Here is a 20,619-nt window from a genome sequence, read left to right as displayed (position 1 = left end):
AAAATGGTTTTGGCTAGTTGGCACTTTTGTAGCACAAGTTATACTCAAATATGTGAAATTTGTATGTTGCACAAGTGCATTTTTTTTTTCTTTTTCTTATGCCAAATCCGGGGCACACACTGGAACAAGTTACAGACAACAGTAGATAAATATGTATGCATTGTTAATATAAAACCCAAAAGTCAGCAAATGTTTTATTTTATTGGCAAATGGGCAAGAATTCACTAAAATTATGCAAAGTCAAGTCACATGTATCTAGTACTTGCCCTGAAAAAAAACATTTTTAAGATTTTGGTAACCTGATCCCTATGTAAACAGTGCAGGAAGGCACATTTTTTAATTTTTTTTTTTTTTCAAATGAGTGATCAGGGTTATAATAATGTAAGAATAACAATTCTGTGCAAAAGTTTCCTCAAAAACTCTAAGAATAGTTTAGACCCGTAAGTTCACAGTCTTTCCTTGTGCTTTTGCACATCTTTTAACACAACAAACCATGAATGTTTTTGAAGCACACTGTAAAGAGTCTAAACCTTTGGGTTCAAAGTCTCTGCTTATGCTCTGGCAAATGTTTGAACGCAACACACCACTAATGATCTCTTCATTAAAAGTACATGATGAGTATAAACATGATGTCTGTTTTTGAACTACATCTGCAAAATACCTAAAGTCACAAAGTCACATCATAAAACTGGAACAAAAGACTATGACTAGATCACAGAACAGTATGTCATGATGATTTACTTTTATCATTCTGTGAAAATCATGAAATCAATGGTTATATTATTAATATGCAACACATATTTTCTAGGTCTACCATGTACAAATATATTTGTACAAATTAAACTTTATATAGATAAATTTTATACCTAATAAATTTTCATACAATTGCAACTGGTGAAAACCCTCAATATAAATTCGCAGCAAAATATTAGGCTTATTAAATTGTGTGGAAGTAAGTATTCAAACAAAATGGCTTTAATTTAACTTAAGACTTTTGACTCAAACAAAACAACTTTCATACATCTTAGATTTTCTGACTTGAAGCAAAACATAAGTAACCTATATGGAACATTTTGTTCAGGTTTAAATCAAAGCTTCATGTACTGTTAACATTAACAGTTTTTACACGAGTCTCCCTCACAAATGATTTCAATCTATTATCTTGTGATGCCATTGAATAGCTGCATATAGCCTGATGACACTCTAACCCATATTAAGCTTTACATTTCCAAAGCCAGACACAATGTTTGGTATTCGGGTCTAAACTGCTATGATGACCATTCACCCTACCTCTATTCCTGTTCGTTGCATGACAGGTCTGATCCCATTTGGCACCTGGAAAAGGCTCCCTTTCTTGGGTGGGAGGAATGGCAGATCCTTTCCACTCATCTGAACAAATATAAAGATATAAAACAATATTTTGCATTCTCACTAAACATAATACCTTAAAATCAATATTTGCAGTGTTTTACAATTTGTTTAAAATCATATTGTTCCTACAAACCATGAATTTTAAGAACAAATGAACCTTGATCCATCTGATAAATAAATTATCCATCTGTGAAATAAATTATCCATCGTAAAACAATAGTTCATCTATTAAAAAAATGATCCATCTGAGAAAAATGATCCAGCATGAAATCCATGTTCCAAGTGAGAAATAAATTATCCATCTGTGAAAACAATGACCCCTCTGCAAAAACAATATTCCATCTGAAAACAATTATTCATATGTGAAAACAATGATCCATCTATGAAAAAAATCAACAATGATCCATCTGAGAAATAAATTACCCATCTGTGAAAACAATTATCCAACTGTAAAAAGAATTATCCATCTACAAAAATAATGATCCATCTGTGAAATAAATTATTGATCTTCAAAAACAATAATCCATCTGTGAAAACAATGAGACCTCTTCCATATCCATAAATTTAAGCACTGACAAAATTTAATTTTTAAAAAAGAACATGAAAATTAATACCCACAAATATTCATAGTATGACATGCAAATATTCTATTAAATCCGTTAACAAAGTTATATTTAAGGCTTGCAGAACTTGGCCTATGTCAGGATATTACATTTGCTTAGTGGTTAATAAATCTTGCTTCTTATCAACTGATCACCAACAGGAAGTTAACTCTGCCAACTTACCAACATAGCTATATAGTCATTTTGTTTAAAAAAAGTTTCAAAAATCCCACTTAAATCAACGAATTCTAACAGTATACTTAAAATCCACAAAAATAAGAAAGTCTGATGTTATGACATCTGATTATGTATACATAACAAATTGGCAAAAGTAATGATGCTAAAGCTGCTTCAACCAGACACATGGTTCCCACGCTTTTCTAAATATAAATTTCCAGGTTTTTTCCAGGATGAAATTAACTTTTTCAAGGTTAACATATGACTATTACTGAATATATTAAAGAACATTTTGGATTATAAAACATGCATTTTCCAAATCTGAAGATGTTCTTCTTTCAAGACTCTCCAAAACATACATGTCAGAAAAGATGCTCATGTACAAAACCACAAAATGTGTCACATGAAACAAATCTGAATATATTCCTATAATTGGCATTTAAAGCCATTTCAATGTACAGAATACAAATTCTAGCTTTATTTTGTTGACCTGCATTATATTGCTTCATGGAAACAACATAATGAGCATAAATTATTTTGCTTCCTTTCAATCTAAAGAATTCTAGAGCAATATATGTGCATGTTATACAAAGTAAACATTTTCTATCACAGTATGAAAAAACCCAATAAATGCAAAGTATTACAATCTTATCTTGTTAAAAAAAGTTTAACCCTGAATTTTTGTGTACCAAAAAAATCTCAAATAAGATTTTTCAACCAACCTAAACTCCTTAAGATGATTTAGTTAAACTTCCATCATTTAAAGACATTTACAAAAGGATTGATTTAAATTTTGACAAAAGACCTTCAAAATTGTATACTGCTGTATAAACAAGGACTGAATTTTCTGTAAAATCAACTTGTATTCTTGTAGTTCAATAAACCAGTCCACAAACCTGTACTGATACATGGGCTCTTATCGTTTCTTAATATATAATAAAATGGAAGTCAATTTACCATTTCTCCTAAGATCTGAAACAATGCTTCAAGCTACATGTCACTGTGTAATAGTTTCACACCAATGTTAAGCTCAGAGATTCAAAATTTTTCTATCCTAGATTTCCTCAAAATATTCCAACCCAATTTTTCACATTTGGACATTTATGTTGGAGTGAGAGTTCAGAGCAATTACATAAAAAAAGTTTGGAATCTGCCACCACCATAAGATAGCTTACCAGCAGGCCAAGCAAATTTAAACTATGTTATATTGATAGGAAAATTATTTATTCTCTCAAAAATGGCAATTATTATAATCGCTATGTCTTTAATCTGTTGACAGACATAGATGAAACCTGATCCAGTACTCACCATTTGCGTTAATGGTCACATGACTTTGCAAATCTCAAACAATGACATCGAAAATCCAATAGTCACGTGATATCAACAACTAACTCCTTTTTAATGTTGTTGTACAAAATTTCAATTGTATTAAATGAAAGTCTGATACATTTGTAAAAACCACAAAGAACATATAGTTCTCAACATATTTATTTCGAGAAAAACTACAAGACACTTGGCCAGCCTAATTCATCAAGCAGAATTATCTGGTTCCCCTGCTTTGTATGCTCCCTGCATAAGAGAGCACATGTCAACGTGTTAGTCACATGATACAACAAAACTTCGGAAGCTGGTCTCGGGATAAATATAGAGAATTCCCCAACACAATATACTGGTGTATGAAATGAGTAATAATCAATACCATCTACTTCCATATAAATGAATCATCACCAAAATCAGCTACTGGTGTATGAAATGAGTAATCTCCAATACCATCTATTGGCGTATGAACTGATTAATTCTCAATGCCATCTAATGGTGCATGAGTAATCCCCAATACCATTTACTGGTGTATGAAATGAGTAATCCACAATGCCATATAATGGTGCATGAGTAATCAACAATACCATCTATTTGTTTATGAAATGAATAATCCCCATTGCCATTTAATGGTGCACAAGTAATCCCCAATACCATCTACTGGTGTATGAACTGAGTAATCCCCATTGCCATTTAATGATGCATGAGTAATCCCCAATACCATCTACTGGTATATGAAATGAGTGATCCTAAAAAGACTGCTCTAATAACATCATTAAAAAAAATGAGGAAAATAATATCCTTTACAATATAAAAACAAGATACCCCAGTGGATCTGATATTGCTTACCTGATGTAACTTTTAAGACTTGCATGACTATAGTTAGTCAAGTATTACAAGAAGAAATTTGGATAAAAAATTTAAGTCTATAACATACAAAGAATGCAACAAGAAAGTTAACATCCAATGACAGAAAAACAACCTTTATCATACAAAATAATTTTTCTTCAGTAAATTGGCTATACTCACATTTGAACAGAACCATGATGATAAAGTATACAACTTTTAACAAGTCAGAAACAAATCCTGACATTGTCCAATATGATCATAACAATAATGCCACCACTACCACTAAACGGATATACCAATCTCTAAAATTAGCAGACAGTACCCAACATTCTTATACTAACCAGGAAGAGTTCAAATGCTGCCAGCAGCTCTCCGCCATTCTTGTCACCCCGTTTAATTTCATACCACTGCAGGACTGGGGTACGAGCATCTCCAGGATCCAGCTTGACCATGGGCTGTGCCTTGGTACGACCCAAAAACTCCGGCTCACCCTGGACACAAACAGAATAATGAGATCATACACTATTTGCCAAGTGTTTGTCAGAACAAACAGAAGAATCTAGACCCAAAGGTTAATTCTGCAGGTTCAAAATTTCATGTGCATTTTTGGAAATGTTTCGACTTGAATGGCATATCATGTAGAAATATTTTCACATAAACAATCACCCATATGACCTACTGTTACCATAAACTGAGCCTTTGATCAATTTTATTGTAAAGAAAGAAGCTTGGTTTGGTGTTTTCTGGCACAAAAACAGACTCTTCCGTGCCAAGACAATTAGAGCAAAGTGCCTTGCCCAAGAGAGCACCATGGTAACCATTCTGGGCTGATCCAAAGGTAGAATTTGACATGCACCCTCCCTTTCTGTCACAATCTGGCATGCTAACCACTGACCCACTGCAGTCCCTGCTTCCATCAGTCATCTCTAAGACCCCACAGGGCTTACTCTATATCCCCAAACATGCAGGGGTTCTTAGGTATAGCCAAATGTAAAAATTATACGTATCTTTATTTGTACACTGTTTTCTTTACTTAGAAGTGTTTAAAAAAAGTACATATTTAAATCAATTCTGAAAAGAATAATGCATCTGAATTTAAAGCTGAGAAATAATTACTTTAAGGAGACTTCTTGTTCATTCACATTCAAATTTCTTGACAAAAAAAACTCAAAACAAATGCTAAACATAGATAATTAAAATACTACAAAACGTATTTTCTTCTAAATCTGTAATATCATAGACCTACACAAAAGTCGATAAACTATGTCAAAAATTTCTTTTATACATGCCATATATTTTAAATTATCAGAATTTAAATTTGTATGCTTATTATTTGTCAAAATTCAAATTATGTCTATTTATCCATGGAGCTATAAAATGAAAAAGAAAATGTTTATTCAAAAATTCCTTAATCAATTTGCTAGAACATGTCCCAATATAACATCACAACACATTGTGTGCATATCAAAGAAAACTCCTAATTTAAAAATAACTTCCGTTTAAAAAAAAAATTCCTTGCTCTTGTGAAAACAGAGATGCATAATGCTTGCCATTTTAATACCTTTCAGAAGAAATAATTTTATACACTTATCAGGTAATACATTTATAAACTTAACAGGTAAACAATGTGAATACTTTTATATACTTATCAGGTTGTTGTTGTTGTTGTTGTTGTTGTTGTGGGGTTTAACGCCATTTTTCAGCACACGATAGGCTATACATGGCGGCCAGTATTAATGGTGGAGGAAGAACCCGAGAAAACATACTTATCAGGTAAACAATGTGAATACTTTATAAACTTCTCAGGTTAAGGAATACGAATACTTTTATATACTTATCAGGTAAATGACATTTGATATGCTTATCAGGTAAAAAATAAAAGATATGAATACTTTTATATGCATATCAAGTAAATGATAAAGGATACAAATACTTTTAAACACTTATCAGTTAAAAGATGAAAGATATAAATACTTGTAAATACTTATCAGGTAAATGATAAAAGATGTGATGTCCAAAACACAAAAATGATTATGACCTATCAATAGCCACCCTTCAAACTTTAAGAGATAAAAAATTAATTTTGCAAATGCTCTATCTGGGTTTGTGCAACACTGCATATTATTAAATGATATGTGACATTATGGATGGCAGTTTTATACCCATGTTATGATACACCTGATTTCTTTAGGATTCTGACACTTTTCAACACATTTCACACAGAATCTTGCATAGGATGTTAAAGCCATTGCCACCAAAAAATTGATATTCATGTCTTCTGAATATAGACCTTAAATTTTAAATAAACATTTTCAAATGGTACATGAAATTATTAAGTTTTAAACTGTATGATATCACATCAAGTCATGCACGTTAAACTAGCTGGAACCACCAAGCTTTTTATGGTCACACATGGAAAATAACATCTTGAAGAAAACAATGTTCCAGTCCTCAACATTATGAATCACGCTCTAAATTAACTAATTAATTAATGTGTGTCTTAGTTATTGCTATTTCATTACTGCAACTACTCGTACTACATAAAGACTCAAAGGTACATAAATCCATATAAATATCAACTTGCTGTAGATAGAGCCGTTTCAGTATAAAATATTTGGAGCCCAGGAAATAGATTTTCAATTTGGAAGAGTCACCCACTGATGCAATTTATAATTCTGTATAATTTTTATAAGAACTCTTGAATAATCATAGTTGTTATTGTTGTTGTTGTAGGTTTTAACGCATTTTTCAGCACACGATAGGCTATACATGGTGGCCAGTTTTAATGGTGGAGGAAGAACCCAGGAAATCCCCGGAAAGAACCACTGACCCTCGAGAAGCTACTGACATGCTTTCTCACATACCCACACTGGCCGAATCTGAGACTCGAACCCACGCAGACAGAGGTGAGATCGCAGTGATCCGTAATGGAGAGCGCTTTAGAGAAATCGGCCACTCAGGGCCCCACTTATAAATCATAGTACCCTGGCAAATACATTTTAAAATGTGCCTTTCTGGGGTACCATGTATGTTTAAATGGAACAGCACTTACATCCAAAGCTGCAAATACACAAATTTATATTTACTCATGCCTGATGAATTCTCAAACAATGTAACACTATAGTGACCATCATCAAGTTTAACTGTCTGGTGTTATAATATAGTATTTAGTTTTTAATTAACAAGACATGACATTTACATGCCTAGCCCTGTTGTGAACTTTAACAGGCATGTACAACTTCCTCCAGGATGCACGCCAGATACTATTTTAAATATATTCATATATGTAAATGTAATCAGACTGCATGAAATCAGTTGCACTAGCCTGATGCAGAGACACAGCATTGACAGGTCAAGCCTGTTGCCTGAGAGATGGCATTTACAGGTCTAGCTTGCTGCCTGCTCAGAAATAGAGAGAGGGCATTTACAGGCCAAGCATGTTGCCTGTTCCCATCTTGGTCAAAATATTAAAACAAATAAAATATATATTCCTTTGAAAGGCTGACATAATGGAAAAAAGTGGAAAGAGGGAAATATGAAGTAAAAGCCATGGCATCTTCTTACAAAGGTGTCATAGTCATAAAACTCTATGTAGATATCTGGAGGTTGAGCTTCAATTCCTCTTGGGTCACCATGAATCTCTACTTCCTCAAAAATAAGGGTCTGATCCCAGGTGGGGCACAGGCTCTGTTTGATGTTCTCTGTTCTGCGGCTTTGTGTGAGGAATGATACTGTTGCATATGGATCTATAAAAGAAAAAAATCAAAAATAATTAAAGATCTTTTTCTGTTAAAGATGGGTCCCCAACATAGCTTGTATCCCTGCAGAAAAAGTTCATCCATTTTGGCAATATATGATAGCTGATTGATTTTTTACAGCACATTAAAACTTATGAACATACAACCAGGATTCATGCTGGACAAAAACTATGACTTCTCTTCCCCTTCCACTAATAAAGTCAAAGTGATGGGAAAATAGGAAGGACTACAGAAAGGTAAAGTATTGAGAATGTTCAAAAACATTCACTCAAATCAAATGTCTTACTATATATTTGAGACAAATACCATATACACTCGTGTATAAGTCAAATAATTTAGGAAAAACAAAGGCCTGGAAGAAGCAGGGGTCGGCTTATCCGCGGGCCAATGTGTAAACTTGACAGTTTTTAAGTCTTTTTGTTGACTACTGTAATGGCGGTAAATCTTGGGACAGAAAACAATAATTTTTTCCATGTCCTAAGACATTGGCATGTAAAAAAATGTAACTTTCGGTGACACGACAATTATTAAACTGTAATAAAGTACTATGATTGATTTTGTTATTATTTTGCACGTGCATATTTTCTGATTTCTCCAACACAAAGTTAAATAAAGTTAAATACAGACTTCATAATTCGTGGGCCTTTGAGTTTACCAGGGAGACCATGATGAACTATAATGTACAGTACTTACACAGTGCATAGCGTCACTTAAATCTTTACTTATTCCAAAACATAAATGCAAATTTTACTTTATTCATCGTTTCGACCAAACTGCATTATTCCAGATAACATTTCAGCTAGTCCTTAATAGCTGCTTCATTTACGTTGAATCACGCACTCAGTAGTTACTCATTTTCAATTATATAAGCAAGCCTACAAATTGAGGTAATATTTTAAAAAAGGTATGTATGTTTATTTGTACAAGGCACATAACCTCATAATTTACATATTCACGAAGAGTGGTAATAATAAAGGCTAAAATTCTCAGAGTTTTTTTTCCCTCCTGGTATGAAAGTTGACAGGTATGGTGTAAAGTTGCTTACATCAAAGCAAACTACAACTCAGCTTTTACGGTAGGTATTAACATAATTTTCGAAGCATTATTTCCGAAACTTTATTATTGTATTTTGGAGATATCATAAAAGTTGAGCACAGTGGTGCCCATCATTGGACTCCAAGGGATGTACTTAATTCAGCGCATAATCAAACCTACAATGTACACGTGCTGGCGCCATTATGTAAATACGTTCAGTAGCCTAATTGTGAGCATTGAATCAAACTGTATTGTTTGTTCATTGTGTTGTCATACTGGGATTACATTTTAATGAGTTTGGGTATTTACAATTTCAAAGCAAAGTAAAAATGTAATTACTGGTGCAATGATATAACATGTCCAATGCAATAAATGAAATAAACAAGCAATCGAGTCAAAAGGGAGAGGTAGTGTTACAACAACTCGCGATTGCTAAATTCTTGTCATCATTCGATCAAATTATACACAAATCTAAATTAGGCAGAAACAATAAGAAAACAGAAAATTAAATAAATTACTTTTCAAACAAGTTTATACCATTTCTTTTTAATAATCATGCACGCCAACCTCGAGATAAGCATACATGTAATTTTTTTAAATACAAGTTTGCCTAAATAAATGCATTTAGAACTTACCTCATGCATCTTGAGATGCCTCGGAGTTGTAAGTTGGCTTATATGCAGGTCATGCACTTTTTAGTGTTTATACCTGTTCAGTTTGGGGGGGTCAGCTTATATGCGAATTGGCTGATATGTGAGTATATACGGTAATACAATAAAAACAAATGAAAAGTTCATTCAACTTTATGAAAATATTCAAATGTTCTTAGTGTGGTCCAGTAAAATTGCCATTTTTTCTGCAAAAGACAGCTTCGAAAATGGTCTACATTTTAAAGGTGGGGGTGCATACTGCATTAAAATTTCTCTCAGACAAATTTTACTGGGTGAAATATAAGAATTTCTTTTTACCTTTGGTAGTAATCAGCCTATAAACCTCCAGATAGTATAATTTTACTCTTGATTAGGGTACAACTGCATGGAATCTCACTCACTCCTTTAAACTTCATGTGTGAACTTTTAGCAGGAATATCAGGGAAACATAATTGCACTTGTAAAGAAACATTAAATGGGCACCAAGTTGATAAAAAAGTATGAAATTATTATTTTTAAACTGTTTTAGTTGCTCTTTTTAACAGAAAAAAAGACACCAATAGGTATTGTCTAAATGCCTTCAATTCCCTAGAAAAAGAGATGGGTGTGAGATGTTGACATAAAAGAATTCAAAGCCAACATCACTTTCTCTGTATATCTGCACTAAATGATTCATCATGGTGACTTTTTCACCAGAATTGCCCACAGCAAGATATAAATGAACCCGTGTAAAGTAAACAGATCTATTTTTTTAATCAAATTATGACATAAAATTTTTATTGTTTAATAGGCAACAATCAGTGTTCTCTACAACCTCAAATATTTAAAATTGTTTCTTTTGTCAAACTAATCGGTTATCATTATATATAAAAAAAAATTCAGTACACATTTTTTCCACAACTAATACAATGAGTACCGTTAGAATGGAGAGTAGCATCATACAATGTTTGTGAGTATAGTATCCAACATCTTTGTACACATAAATGTAGTGATGGAATATTTTATTTATCATCTGTTTTTCTGGAATTGCAGCATATTGATGGGGATGGGGAATGGGGGAGAGAGAAGAGAAAGATGATTTATTTAAATATGGAAATATATCATAGCTAAGGACAGATATGCTTCCTAAATGGGAAAAGAAATCAGTTTCAGATGTGAGATTGCTATTTTTCTCACAGAGATGCATTTTGATGTCTAAATAAGAAACAGAGTTCTCCCTCATTATAATGTGATAGCTGCAGTCCATATCTGCAATTTGCATAATGTATGAAACCATGTTAAAGTGAGAACACAGAGTTATGTACCAAACTGCACTATTGTCAGAACAGTGATATGTACCAAACCACAGTATAGTAGGAATAGTTGAAATGGTCAAATAATAAGTATTTTAATAAGAAGTAAAGAAATAACATTAAGTTACATGTCATTCTCTTTCAACCCATACTATCATACATTCATTTAATTTTGGTCATGTGGTCAATAGCAGTTACCATGTTACATCAGGAATAACATTATAATGAAGTATATTATAATGAGGGAGAAATATATATAATAAAAACCCTGTATAAGCACAATCAGCATGCATCTATTAACTGTATACAATGTTCTACACAGTCTGCATCTACACAAATAGATGATGAAAATGAATAAATATACATTCAAGCTGCTCCCAGCTTTAAAATATGCCACAAGTGACTATGTAGGCCACTGCAATCTACATTCTACTAAAAATTTAACTTAAGTACCATATATACTCGCTTATCACATGGTCAGTACACCTTGCCTACGGTGTGTGCAGTTTGATTTTTTATATTATACATGTGAACATATCACTTATGTGATTCTGATTGGTCCCAATAATCCCATGAAATTATTGTGCAGTATTCTCTTTACTGATTGGCTGCAATCGTGGAAAAACTCTTTTTACCCCCCCCTTCTGGAATTTTTTGTTTTCAATGAACATTTTTGGCAGCCAATTTTTTTTTTTGATTTGCAAAGAGAATTGGGGAAAAAATGGTCTCGTCTGTTTCAATATTGCCAATTTACCCCCACAGTGGTTTGTTATGTCATGTATAACACATTATAACATGAAAAATGGCAAAAAAATCAAGACAAGAACAATAACAACAAGTAAAACTACTGGTATTGCTGAGATGATAACAAGGGTGGGAGTACAAATGGATGGGCAGTATATCTGATGCATGGAATTCACCCTATATGCAAAACTTGGTTAAATTGTGAACTTAATGAAGTAAATAAACTCACCTTTGTTCAGTGAAGAATGTAGACATAAACTAGTCTCCCCAACTGACATAACTTTATCCAACCACAGCATATAAGTCAACCTCCCTTTTTTTAAGGTTATAAAAAGCCAATTTGTCTTTTACCCTCCTATAACTCAGGGTGTATTCTGAAAGTGAGTCTGAGTTGTGCTTTGTAAAAGCAAACAAACCAAGCTGTTTTGAGATATAATGACAATACCAGTGTAAAATACATTTATATTGTTGAATGGAATATGTCACAAAAAATTGGACAACTTTGAGTTTGTTCTAATTAAACCCATTAATATCCATAGTTTGACATTCTAAATCTATATTATAAATCTATAAATTCAATTCTAGGGTATAAAAATAGTTGAGAATGATCTGATACACAATATCCCATAATATGTTAATTCCACATCTTACAAATAAACACTGAATGTTGAGTTCACATTTTTGTGATTCAAAGTATCATATCAATGACACTATCTAATGTCATCTGTTACAAAGTCAAAGAATTATTCCTCACTGTCCTATAAAGTTCTGAAATGCTCCATCATCATCTAGTCACTGTTAGTATCATCTGATTCCTTTTCCTTGGCTATTATATGTGGGTGCTCTGTAAGTGACATTCTGTTTATAGTCTGCAAATTCTATTAAAGGCTGTAACGCAACAGGCTACTTGTGGCCTGATCACAGAGAGTTTAAATAAACACCCTCTGTTACTTTGCACTGAGCAAGTATCAAACAACAAGGGTTGTCACAGGTGAAAACAGACGGTGCTGTCTTTAAAACCTTATTATCAAACATTCACTGGAAAGTGTAGAACTATACTTGGCACTAAACAAGTACATGCAATAAATTCATGTATCAAAACTTTAACTGCATGAAACAGTGTTTCTACAGCAAAACACAAATATTAATACAAATACAGGTTGTTAGGACTTGTATCAAAATATTACTTGCTAGTAAACACCCATGGTAAACAACACTGATGGACACTTCACTTTGCAGTGGGTAGATTTAATTAACCCCATATTTTCAAAAACATCCAAATAAATGTAGATACAAGAACTGTGCAATGAATACTGTCATTAAACAGATAAATACATAAGAAATGGTGTCATGAAAATATAAAAATACTTGAACTGACTGTATTTTTGTGTACTGCAAACATTTAAAGTTTCTAACACTACCTACAGAATTATCAAATTAGTTTATTTGTCCCACTTAAACCAAATTAAATTTTGCATAAATATAATTTTCAGTCAAAGAGTTGAGTTATAAGCTACTGTATACTGCATATCAAAGTCTTCTTCAGATTTCTATTAATGTGGCTGCAATACTCAACTCTTTATTACTCAAATAAAATGATCACAGTAAAGCAAAAAATATTAGCAAGCATACCACAGTAGAATTTAGCAAGCAAGTTTATTTTCCCTACAATTTGTTTGGCATTCAGATTTAATAACAAAAAAATAATTCATGAATTACAACAACTATCTGATCTGACAGTTCAGGAACTAGAGCTGGATATTTCATAAGCACTATGAATTGCAAGCAACTGAGCATCATGACCTGTCAATGTCTTTAAGAAACACTGCACTTGCTATTTTGTCTGGAATTCCTTTTGAGCATCCCTCGGTGTAGGCAAAGTTCGTGTGGGTTTGTGCATTTAAAAGTTTCACTGTTGTGGAATAAAGCTATCAACACTACATTTTCTTTCTGTTTACCTATTGTAGAATGCAACCAAACTCATTTTCCTACAAGTGCGTAAAACTATTAGGTCTACCACTAAACTTTCACATATGCATATCTGTGATTCTCTTAACTTTTATACCATTCATATGCTACAACTGAAGATATAATACATTTAACAATACTGACATAAGGTTCAGTTTATTCCATATTCAGGAAAAAAACATAATGTCTACTAGCATTATAGGTTCATAGCATACATTTGTAATCAGATAAAAAAGAAAGAGGCAGACCTGAAATTACAAACTGAACATGTTCTAGCCTAGCATAACATGAATTACATGCAAGTTAATTAAATTATCTAGTTTCCCCTTTACCTGACTGGAACTTAGATACAACCAGACAATACATATTCAATAAAATAAAAAAATCAAATATGGATTTGAAATTAAATCAGAACAATATTAACTAAAAGCACATTTCATAATTAAAAAGTTAAATGGCTGTACACTATTCTGCAATAAATGACACAGACAAAAAATATATGGATACATATGAAATAAAATTATATACTAACCTGAGAGGTGCTGCTAGCAGCTATCTATAAAAACAACTGCAGAAATATTTTGAAAGAATCGGGACTTTTATAGTTGGGGCTTTTATATTATACATTTTACTCACTTCAGGTCCTTCTTGTACATAAGTGCAAAAATATAAGCAACCCATGCATATGGTTCATCTACTGAACTACCATATGTATCCAAAATAAGACAAACCATATTATGATATATGGTATGTAGTATACATACCCATAAGAATGACAGGGAGATCTGTTTTTATTTAGAACTATTAATGTTGTTATAGTATTTTGTTTTCTTGCACCATACCTGACAGCCCTGATTCATCTCCAGCAAGCAGATCTCGTGCCTGGTATACATATGCCCGCAGCTGGTATTTGTATGCCTCTGAAATGGTATTCATATCATTCTTGTAAACAGTATTTCATATTTCTCTAAATCACTCTGAATTCATGGGGTAAATATTTTCATGGTTCACATTGGTAAGCTAAACCTCCATGAATTTAAAGTCACAATAAATGTAAACTAAGCCAACACTAACCCCCATCTCTATTATTCCATGATATGCAAACCGCCACTACTCTCACAATATGCGAGGGTTAAGACATGACCTGTTTCTTCATTTTAATGCCAAAGCTATCTAAAGTGCTAAGAAATATGATACCATGATACCTGTATGAATGATGATGAACACTGAAACTGACTGATAATGATTCAAGTCAAATGCAACAATTTTATGAACATGATCACTCTGATTGTGCAAATTTATTCAAAGTTTGTGTCCTTCTTTATTTCCCAAAGGTAAATATCAATTTACAATAATGAATAATCACTGAAACTGTATGCAACCCAATGAAAGTCAAAGATCTGAGAAAGGTCAATGCCAAAAAAAATGCAAATTTTAAAAAAAATTTAAAGCTCAGCTTTGACAATCCTTTATAACTGGCATAGATCATTTTGAGGAAAAAGGTTTACTGTCATTGGCTTTGTTGTAGCACCTAATCCTTGTTTAGAACCTAATGTTTGAAAGAATGTTTTTAAGAATACTGAAAAACATTACTAATGATTACAACAGTGGAATCAAGCTTTTTAACTTAAATAAAGGACATCAGCATTATCTTTTATCAAGATATCTGCATATATGTTAGATGTTAACAATAAATTATTGAATTATTCAACTTAATTACTGCAATAGGAATTAAACATGTTTGGTCACAAAAATGTGCAAATGAATGTCAGAATATTTTAGAGATGTTTAAAGCAAATAAATGAAATTAAAATACCCAAAAATGTGTAGTTTTTAACATGAAATGTGATACCCACACAAATAAATTCATTCACAGCATACAATATTTCATGTAGTATTAACTTGATATGTAAATATGTACAAGAAATTCACACACTCCAAACTGCTATCAATAATCAAGGCAGCCCATGTCATCAAATTCTTTTTAATGTTTTTAAAGGAAAAAGTTTGTATGTACTTACAAAACAGAAAATAGATGAGAGTGGGGGGAATAGATGTCACATACCTTGATATGGTCCACACAGGAGACATATATCCTTCATTCTAAGCAAATATGGGTCTTCTGTCAATGCTTTTCAAAATTAACTACATGCATCTGTGTCCTCTACAAATCTGAGAATGTGTTCTGTCAATGTCTCTCAGTTTAACTACATTTATTTATGTCCTGCATAAATCTGAATGTGTTCTGTCAATGTTTCTCAATGTAACTACATGCATCTACGTCCTCCACAGATGCATGAATTCGGTCTTCTGTCAATGTTTCTCAGTGTAACTACATGCATCTATGTCCTCCATAGATGCATGAATTCGGTCTTCTGTCAATGCTTTTCAGTGTAACTGCATGTATCTATGTCCTGCATAAATCTGTGAATGTGTTATGTCAGTGTTTCTCAGTGTAACTACATCTGAATCCTCCATAAATCTATGAATATGTTCAGTCAATGTTCTCAGTGCAGCTTCATGTATATGTCCTTCATAAATCTGAAATGTGTTTTTCTGTCAGTGCTTCTCTCACTACATGTGTCTGTCCTCCATAAATCTGAAATGTGGTTTTCTGTCAGTACTTCTCTAACTACATGTATTTGGGTCCTCCTTAAATTTGTAATCTGGTATTCTGTCAATGGTTCTCGGCATTACTACCAATATCTGTGTCCTTCACAAATCTGCAACTGTGGTCTTCTGTCATTGCTTTTATAACTTCATGTATCTGTGTCCTCCATATATTTGTAATGTGGTCTTCTGTCAATGCTTCTTAAGGCAACTACATCTGCAGCCTCCATAAATCTGTAATGTGCTCCATCAATGTTTCTAAATTTAACTACATGTATCTGTGTCCTCCATAAATTTGTATATGTGGTCTTCTGTCAATGCTTCTTGACACAACTACATGTAATGTTGTCCTGCATACTGTGGTCTTCTGTCAATGCTTCTTGACACTACATGTAATGTTGTCCTGCATACTGTGGTCTTCTGTCAATACTTCTTGACACTACATGTAATGTTGTCCTGCATACTGTAGTCTTCTGTCAATGCTTCTTGACACTACATGTAATGTTGTCCTGCATACTGTGTTCTTCTGTCAATGCTTCTTGACACAACTACATGTAATGTTGTCCTGCATACTGTGGTCTTCTGTCAATGCTTCTTGACACTACATGTAATGTTGTCCTGCATACTGTGGTCTTCTGTCAATGCTTCTTGACACTACATGTAATGTTGTCCTGCATACTGTGGTCTTCTGTCATTGCTTCTTGACACTACATGTAATGTTGTCCTTCATACTGTGGTCTTCTGTCAATGCTTCTCTAGCTACTTGTATTTGTGTCCTCCTTACAACTTGATTAAAACTGTATTTCCATAGCCTTACATAGAGATCCAAGATATACCAATAAAAGTTAATGTTTTGGTGACCCTTGGAATTCCCATTTATCTTATTTTAAATAGTCTATCAGATAAAGTGTTGCAAATTTGTGTTAGGGAGAGTTGTGCATATTTAACAATCATGGTTCTGACATTTTCATCAGAAATTAATTGTATGGAATAGGGGTGTGGACTTGTTGTTTCCAAAGAGGATAGAGTCCCCTAGGTTACCTGTCTCACAGTTGTCATCTAACAACATTTGCCAATTTAGAAGTCCAAATAAGGCTGTCCTACATAGAGTATGGCAGTTGTCAGCCTTTGTTTTATAACCAAGGACCCATAGAAATGTGACTCATGGAGTTAATTATTTATGTTTATGTCATTTAATTATTGTCATCCCACTCGTAGAATCTCTATAAGACAATTTTTTTCGCCATAAACTAGTAATTAATGCCAAAAGTTTTATAAAACTGTCGACAACATTCATATGGGAAAATACAAATAGCTGACTAAGGAAGTGAAGTTATGCAAAATGAGTTGTAATGAAAATAAGCTACTGTACAATTAGGTTCTACGAATCACACATCCATGGATCTTTGGTTATGAAATATATGCCAGAAAATGTAGCCCATGTTTGGAGCAATAAAACCATCAAGCAGATACATTTGGACTTCAGTAATAGTAGCTGGTTCTGAGGTCATATTTCTGCAGAGTGACTTAGTGTCTTGCACTTTTTAATAACATTTTAATTTTGCACACTTCCAAAAAAAACAAAATTACTGCAGCCCATGAAAAAATATGAATCTTGCAGTAAATCAGCAACTGTGTACAAAAAAGTTCCTTTATCCAAATCACCTGGAGTTACCCTATCTTGTCTCACATTATTTTGTACAATATTAGCAAGGCACTAAACATTACTCACTTTGGAAGGTCAGGAACATCCTGGGAGCAGCAAGGGCTGCATCATATTCTTTCTCATCCCCATCCTGCATGATATGTACAAATATTTTTATTTACATAAACAATGTAACAAATGTAGCACCTGAAAAAAATTTACTTTGTCAACAACTCTGAATGATTAGTGTGGATTATAACACCTGTATTTCCAGAAATCAAATTAACAACGTTCAAGCTAAACATATGTCTATAGGGCATAGATGCCCCTGCAAATATACTATGATTAAAGATGCAATGGGAATACCTCTAAGTCAAAAAAGGGGCCATATTTCTGTTAAATTAAACAAAGTAATTATTTAATCTACCAAATATACTTATTTAGAAGTTGAATCCAATTACAAACAACAAAGATACTGATCATGTAATGTGCCTATATGTTTGTTCTATTGATTACTCCTGACAAACTTTATAGACCCAGATCTACCAGTGCATTATGCAATGGCAGATCTGAGACTGTGCAGTTTGCACTTGGACTCTACTTAAAGCTAAAAAGGAAATTAAACTGTCATGACAACAACCTTACAAATATGTGACTAAGGAAAAAAATGAAAGAATCCTTTGCTAATGTTTTCATGCAGAAATTCTAGCATGCTGACCTAGATGCAAGGGGGTGTCAAATAAGGTAAATGAAACCTACTTTTGAAGCAGTGGTTTTGCTCCTATAATGCATGCATAAGTGTCAGGTCTCAAGACAATACTGGCAAGAGCATCAGATATAAGGATATAAATTTAATCCTCAATCTCTAATTCAACAAGATAATGTATATAACAAATAAAATAACAGGCAAGAGTATTGGAAATAAATCATTAATAAATGAAATGTAGGTCACAGTGACATTACTGTTCCACAGATTATAAAAATCAAAACATGAAACTTTAGATTTAATTTGAATTTGGTTCATCTCAATGGAGAGAAAATAGGCAATGAAATAATGGATGGAAAATAGGTTTTAGCAATTTTCACGAACTACTGAGCTCAAATTGATGCCTCTTTATAGCTTCATGTTATATATATCTTTAAGTATTACAGTTTAAATTTATCCATTCCAAACAAAACAAATACATGCTGGTTTCCAAAATACATGCTGGTTTCCATGCACAAAATATATACATGCTGGTATACATGCAAAAAACATACATGCTGGCATACATGCACAAAATACATACATGCTGACATACATGCAAAACATGCACATGCTGTGGAACACATACAAACAGTTGTAAAGGACACAAGTTAAACTAGCTAAAACTTGCCAAAAGGGCAAGATGATAATCATTGTCAAATGCCATGAAGTTTCACAGTGGCAACATAACAGACCCATAAGATCAAAGAGATTACAGGAAACATGCCTTTGCTTTTTCTTTTTTCAATATTCCAGTCTGTATGAATAGAACAGTACTGTTACAAATGGTTTCAGCTATCAAACTTATCATTCAATAATCTATATTTCTTCAATAATAAAAAAAATGTATCCCTTTTTCTAAAATCAATTTAAAGAAGTGAAAGAGTTCAAGATTTAAGTACAATGTTTGTACACGTCATCAAATATATAAATATTATTTGAAAGAAAATAAAGATGTCATCAGCAATAAAATACAAAGTTTAATGATTGCTCTGATGCATACGACATAAATTTCATGCTGAAAACTATACTGACTGGTTGACTGAATATTGAGATGCTCTTTCTCACTCCAGTTACCTGTTGAATTGAATATTATCACCACTTTCAGTTTTTTTAAAAATCAGTCACTAAAAATGATGGACAGGTGTATTAAGATGTCCAAAGCTTTGGCATGCAAAACCCAACCAAACAGTTCTATTATGTATGCTTGAACTATATATCAGCAATTTGAAATCTGCTTCCATTTTTGAAAAAGTTACCATTATTATCTTTCTGTACTCTGTGATCTGTCTCACAAAGTAAGTGGCTAGTTCAAAAAATGCTTTCAAAATATGTCTTTGTCACACAAAGATTTCCCACAGCACTAACTTTTGTAAGGAACAAGTATTATGAGTCAGATGTATATGCTGTAGACTGGTGTTGGTTGGCAACATAACACATTATTCATCATGCCAATGAAATGACGCAACGAATCAGAACTATGATGTTTTTGACTGTTGTTGCAGCTACTGCCTTTCACAAGGACACAAACAGTTATCTACAAACACAAAATCTTAACATTTTAAATAATTAATATAATGTCTATGACATCTGAAAAGTGATGCATATATTAAAATCTGTTAATGCAGGAAAGATAAAAAAAGGTTACTGTTACATTAGTTGGAAACAAAATAAATATCTGCCAAACTTAAAAGCACACTTCATACATAAACAATATGCTGTTAATATAGAAGCTTACACATGGAGACCTTCATATTAAGCAAGTGTTATTCACTACCATTTAAAATTATTAAGGGATAAACATCAGTACAGATTATGAAACTTCTACGAGTTCACATGTTTTCATGGGCATAAAT

At 32.8% G+C, this 20,619-nt stretch overlaps 1 protein-coding gene across 9 annotated transcripts in view; it reads right to left on the bottom strand.

Annotated features, from left to right (window-relative positions):
* LOC149795016 (myoferlin-like) overlaps positions 1-20,619 on the bottom strand; it is a 220,311-nt gene that overhangs the window by 64,336 nt on the left and 135,356 nt on the right. For 6 of the 9 annotated variants that reach the window (XM_089964682.1, XM_089964681.1, XM_089964683.1 and 3 more), the window contains 6 exons: positions 19,799-19,840; positions 18,106-18,169; positions 14,606-14,683; positions 7,881-8,062; positions 4,658-4,807; positions 1,291-1,389 (listed from right to left, as the gene is read on the bottom strand). In XM_089964682.1, coding sequence (XP_089820808.1) covers positions 1,291-1,389; positions 4,658-4,807; positions 7,881-8,062; positions 14,606-14,683; positions 18,106-18,169; positions 19,799-19,840 — 615 coding nt within the window. The remainder of the gene's footprint in view (positions 1-1,290; positions 1,390-4,657; positions 4,808-7,880; positions 8,063-14,605; positions 14,684-18,105; positions 18,170-19,798; positions 19,841-20,619) is intronic. The other 3 variants (XM_089964685.1, XM_089964687.1, XM_089964690.1) reach the window with 1 other exon arrangement.

The sequence above is a fragment of the Sinohyriopsis cumingii genome, chromosome 7 (assembly GCF_028554795.1).
Source record: "Sinohyriopsis cumingii isolate HCF-2022 chromosome 7, ASM2855479v2, whole genome shotgun sequence".
NCBI lineage: Eukaryota > Metazoa > Mollusca > Bivalvia > Unionida > Unionidae > Sinohyriopsis > Sinohyriopsis cumingii.
The sequence above is the reverse complement of the archived record's forward strand: the minus strand, read 5'-3'. Positions and strand labels throughout refer to the sequence as shown.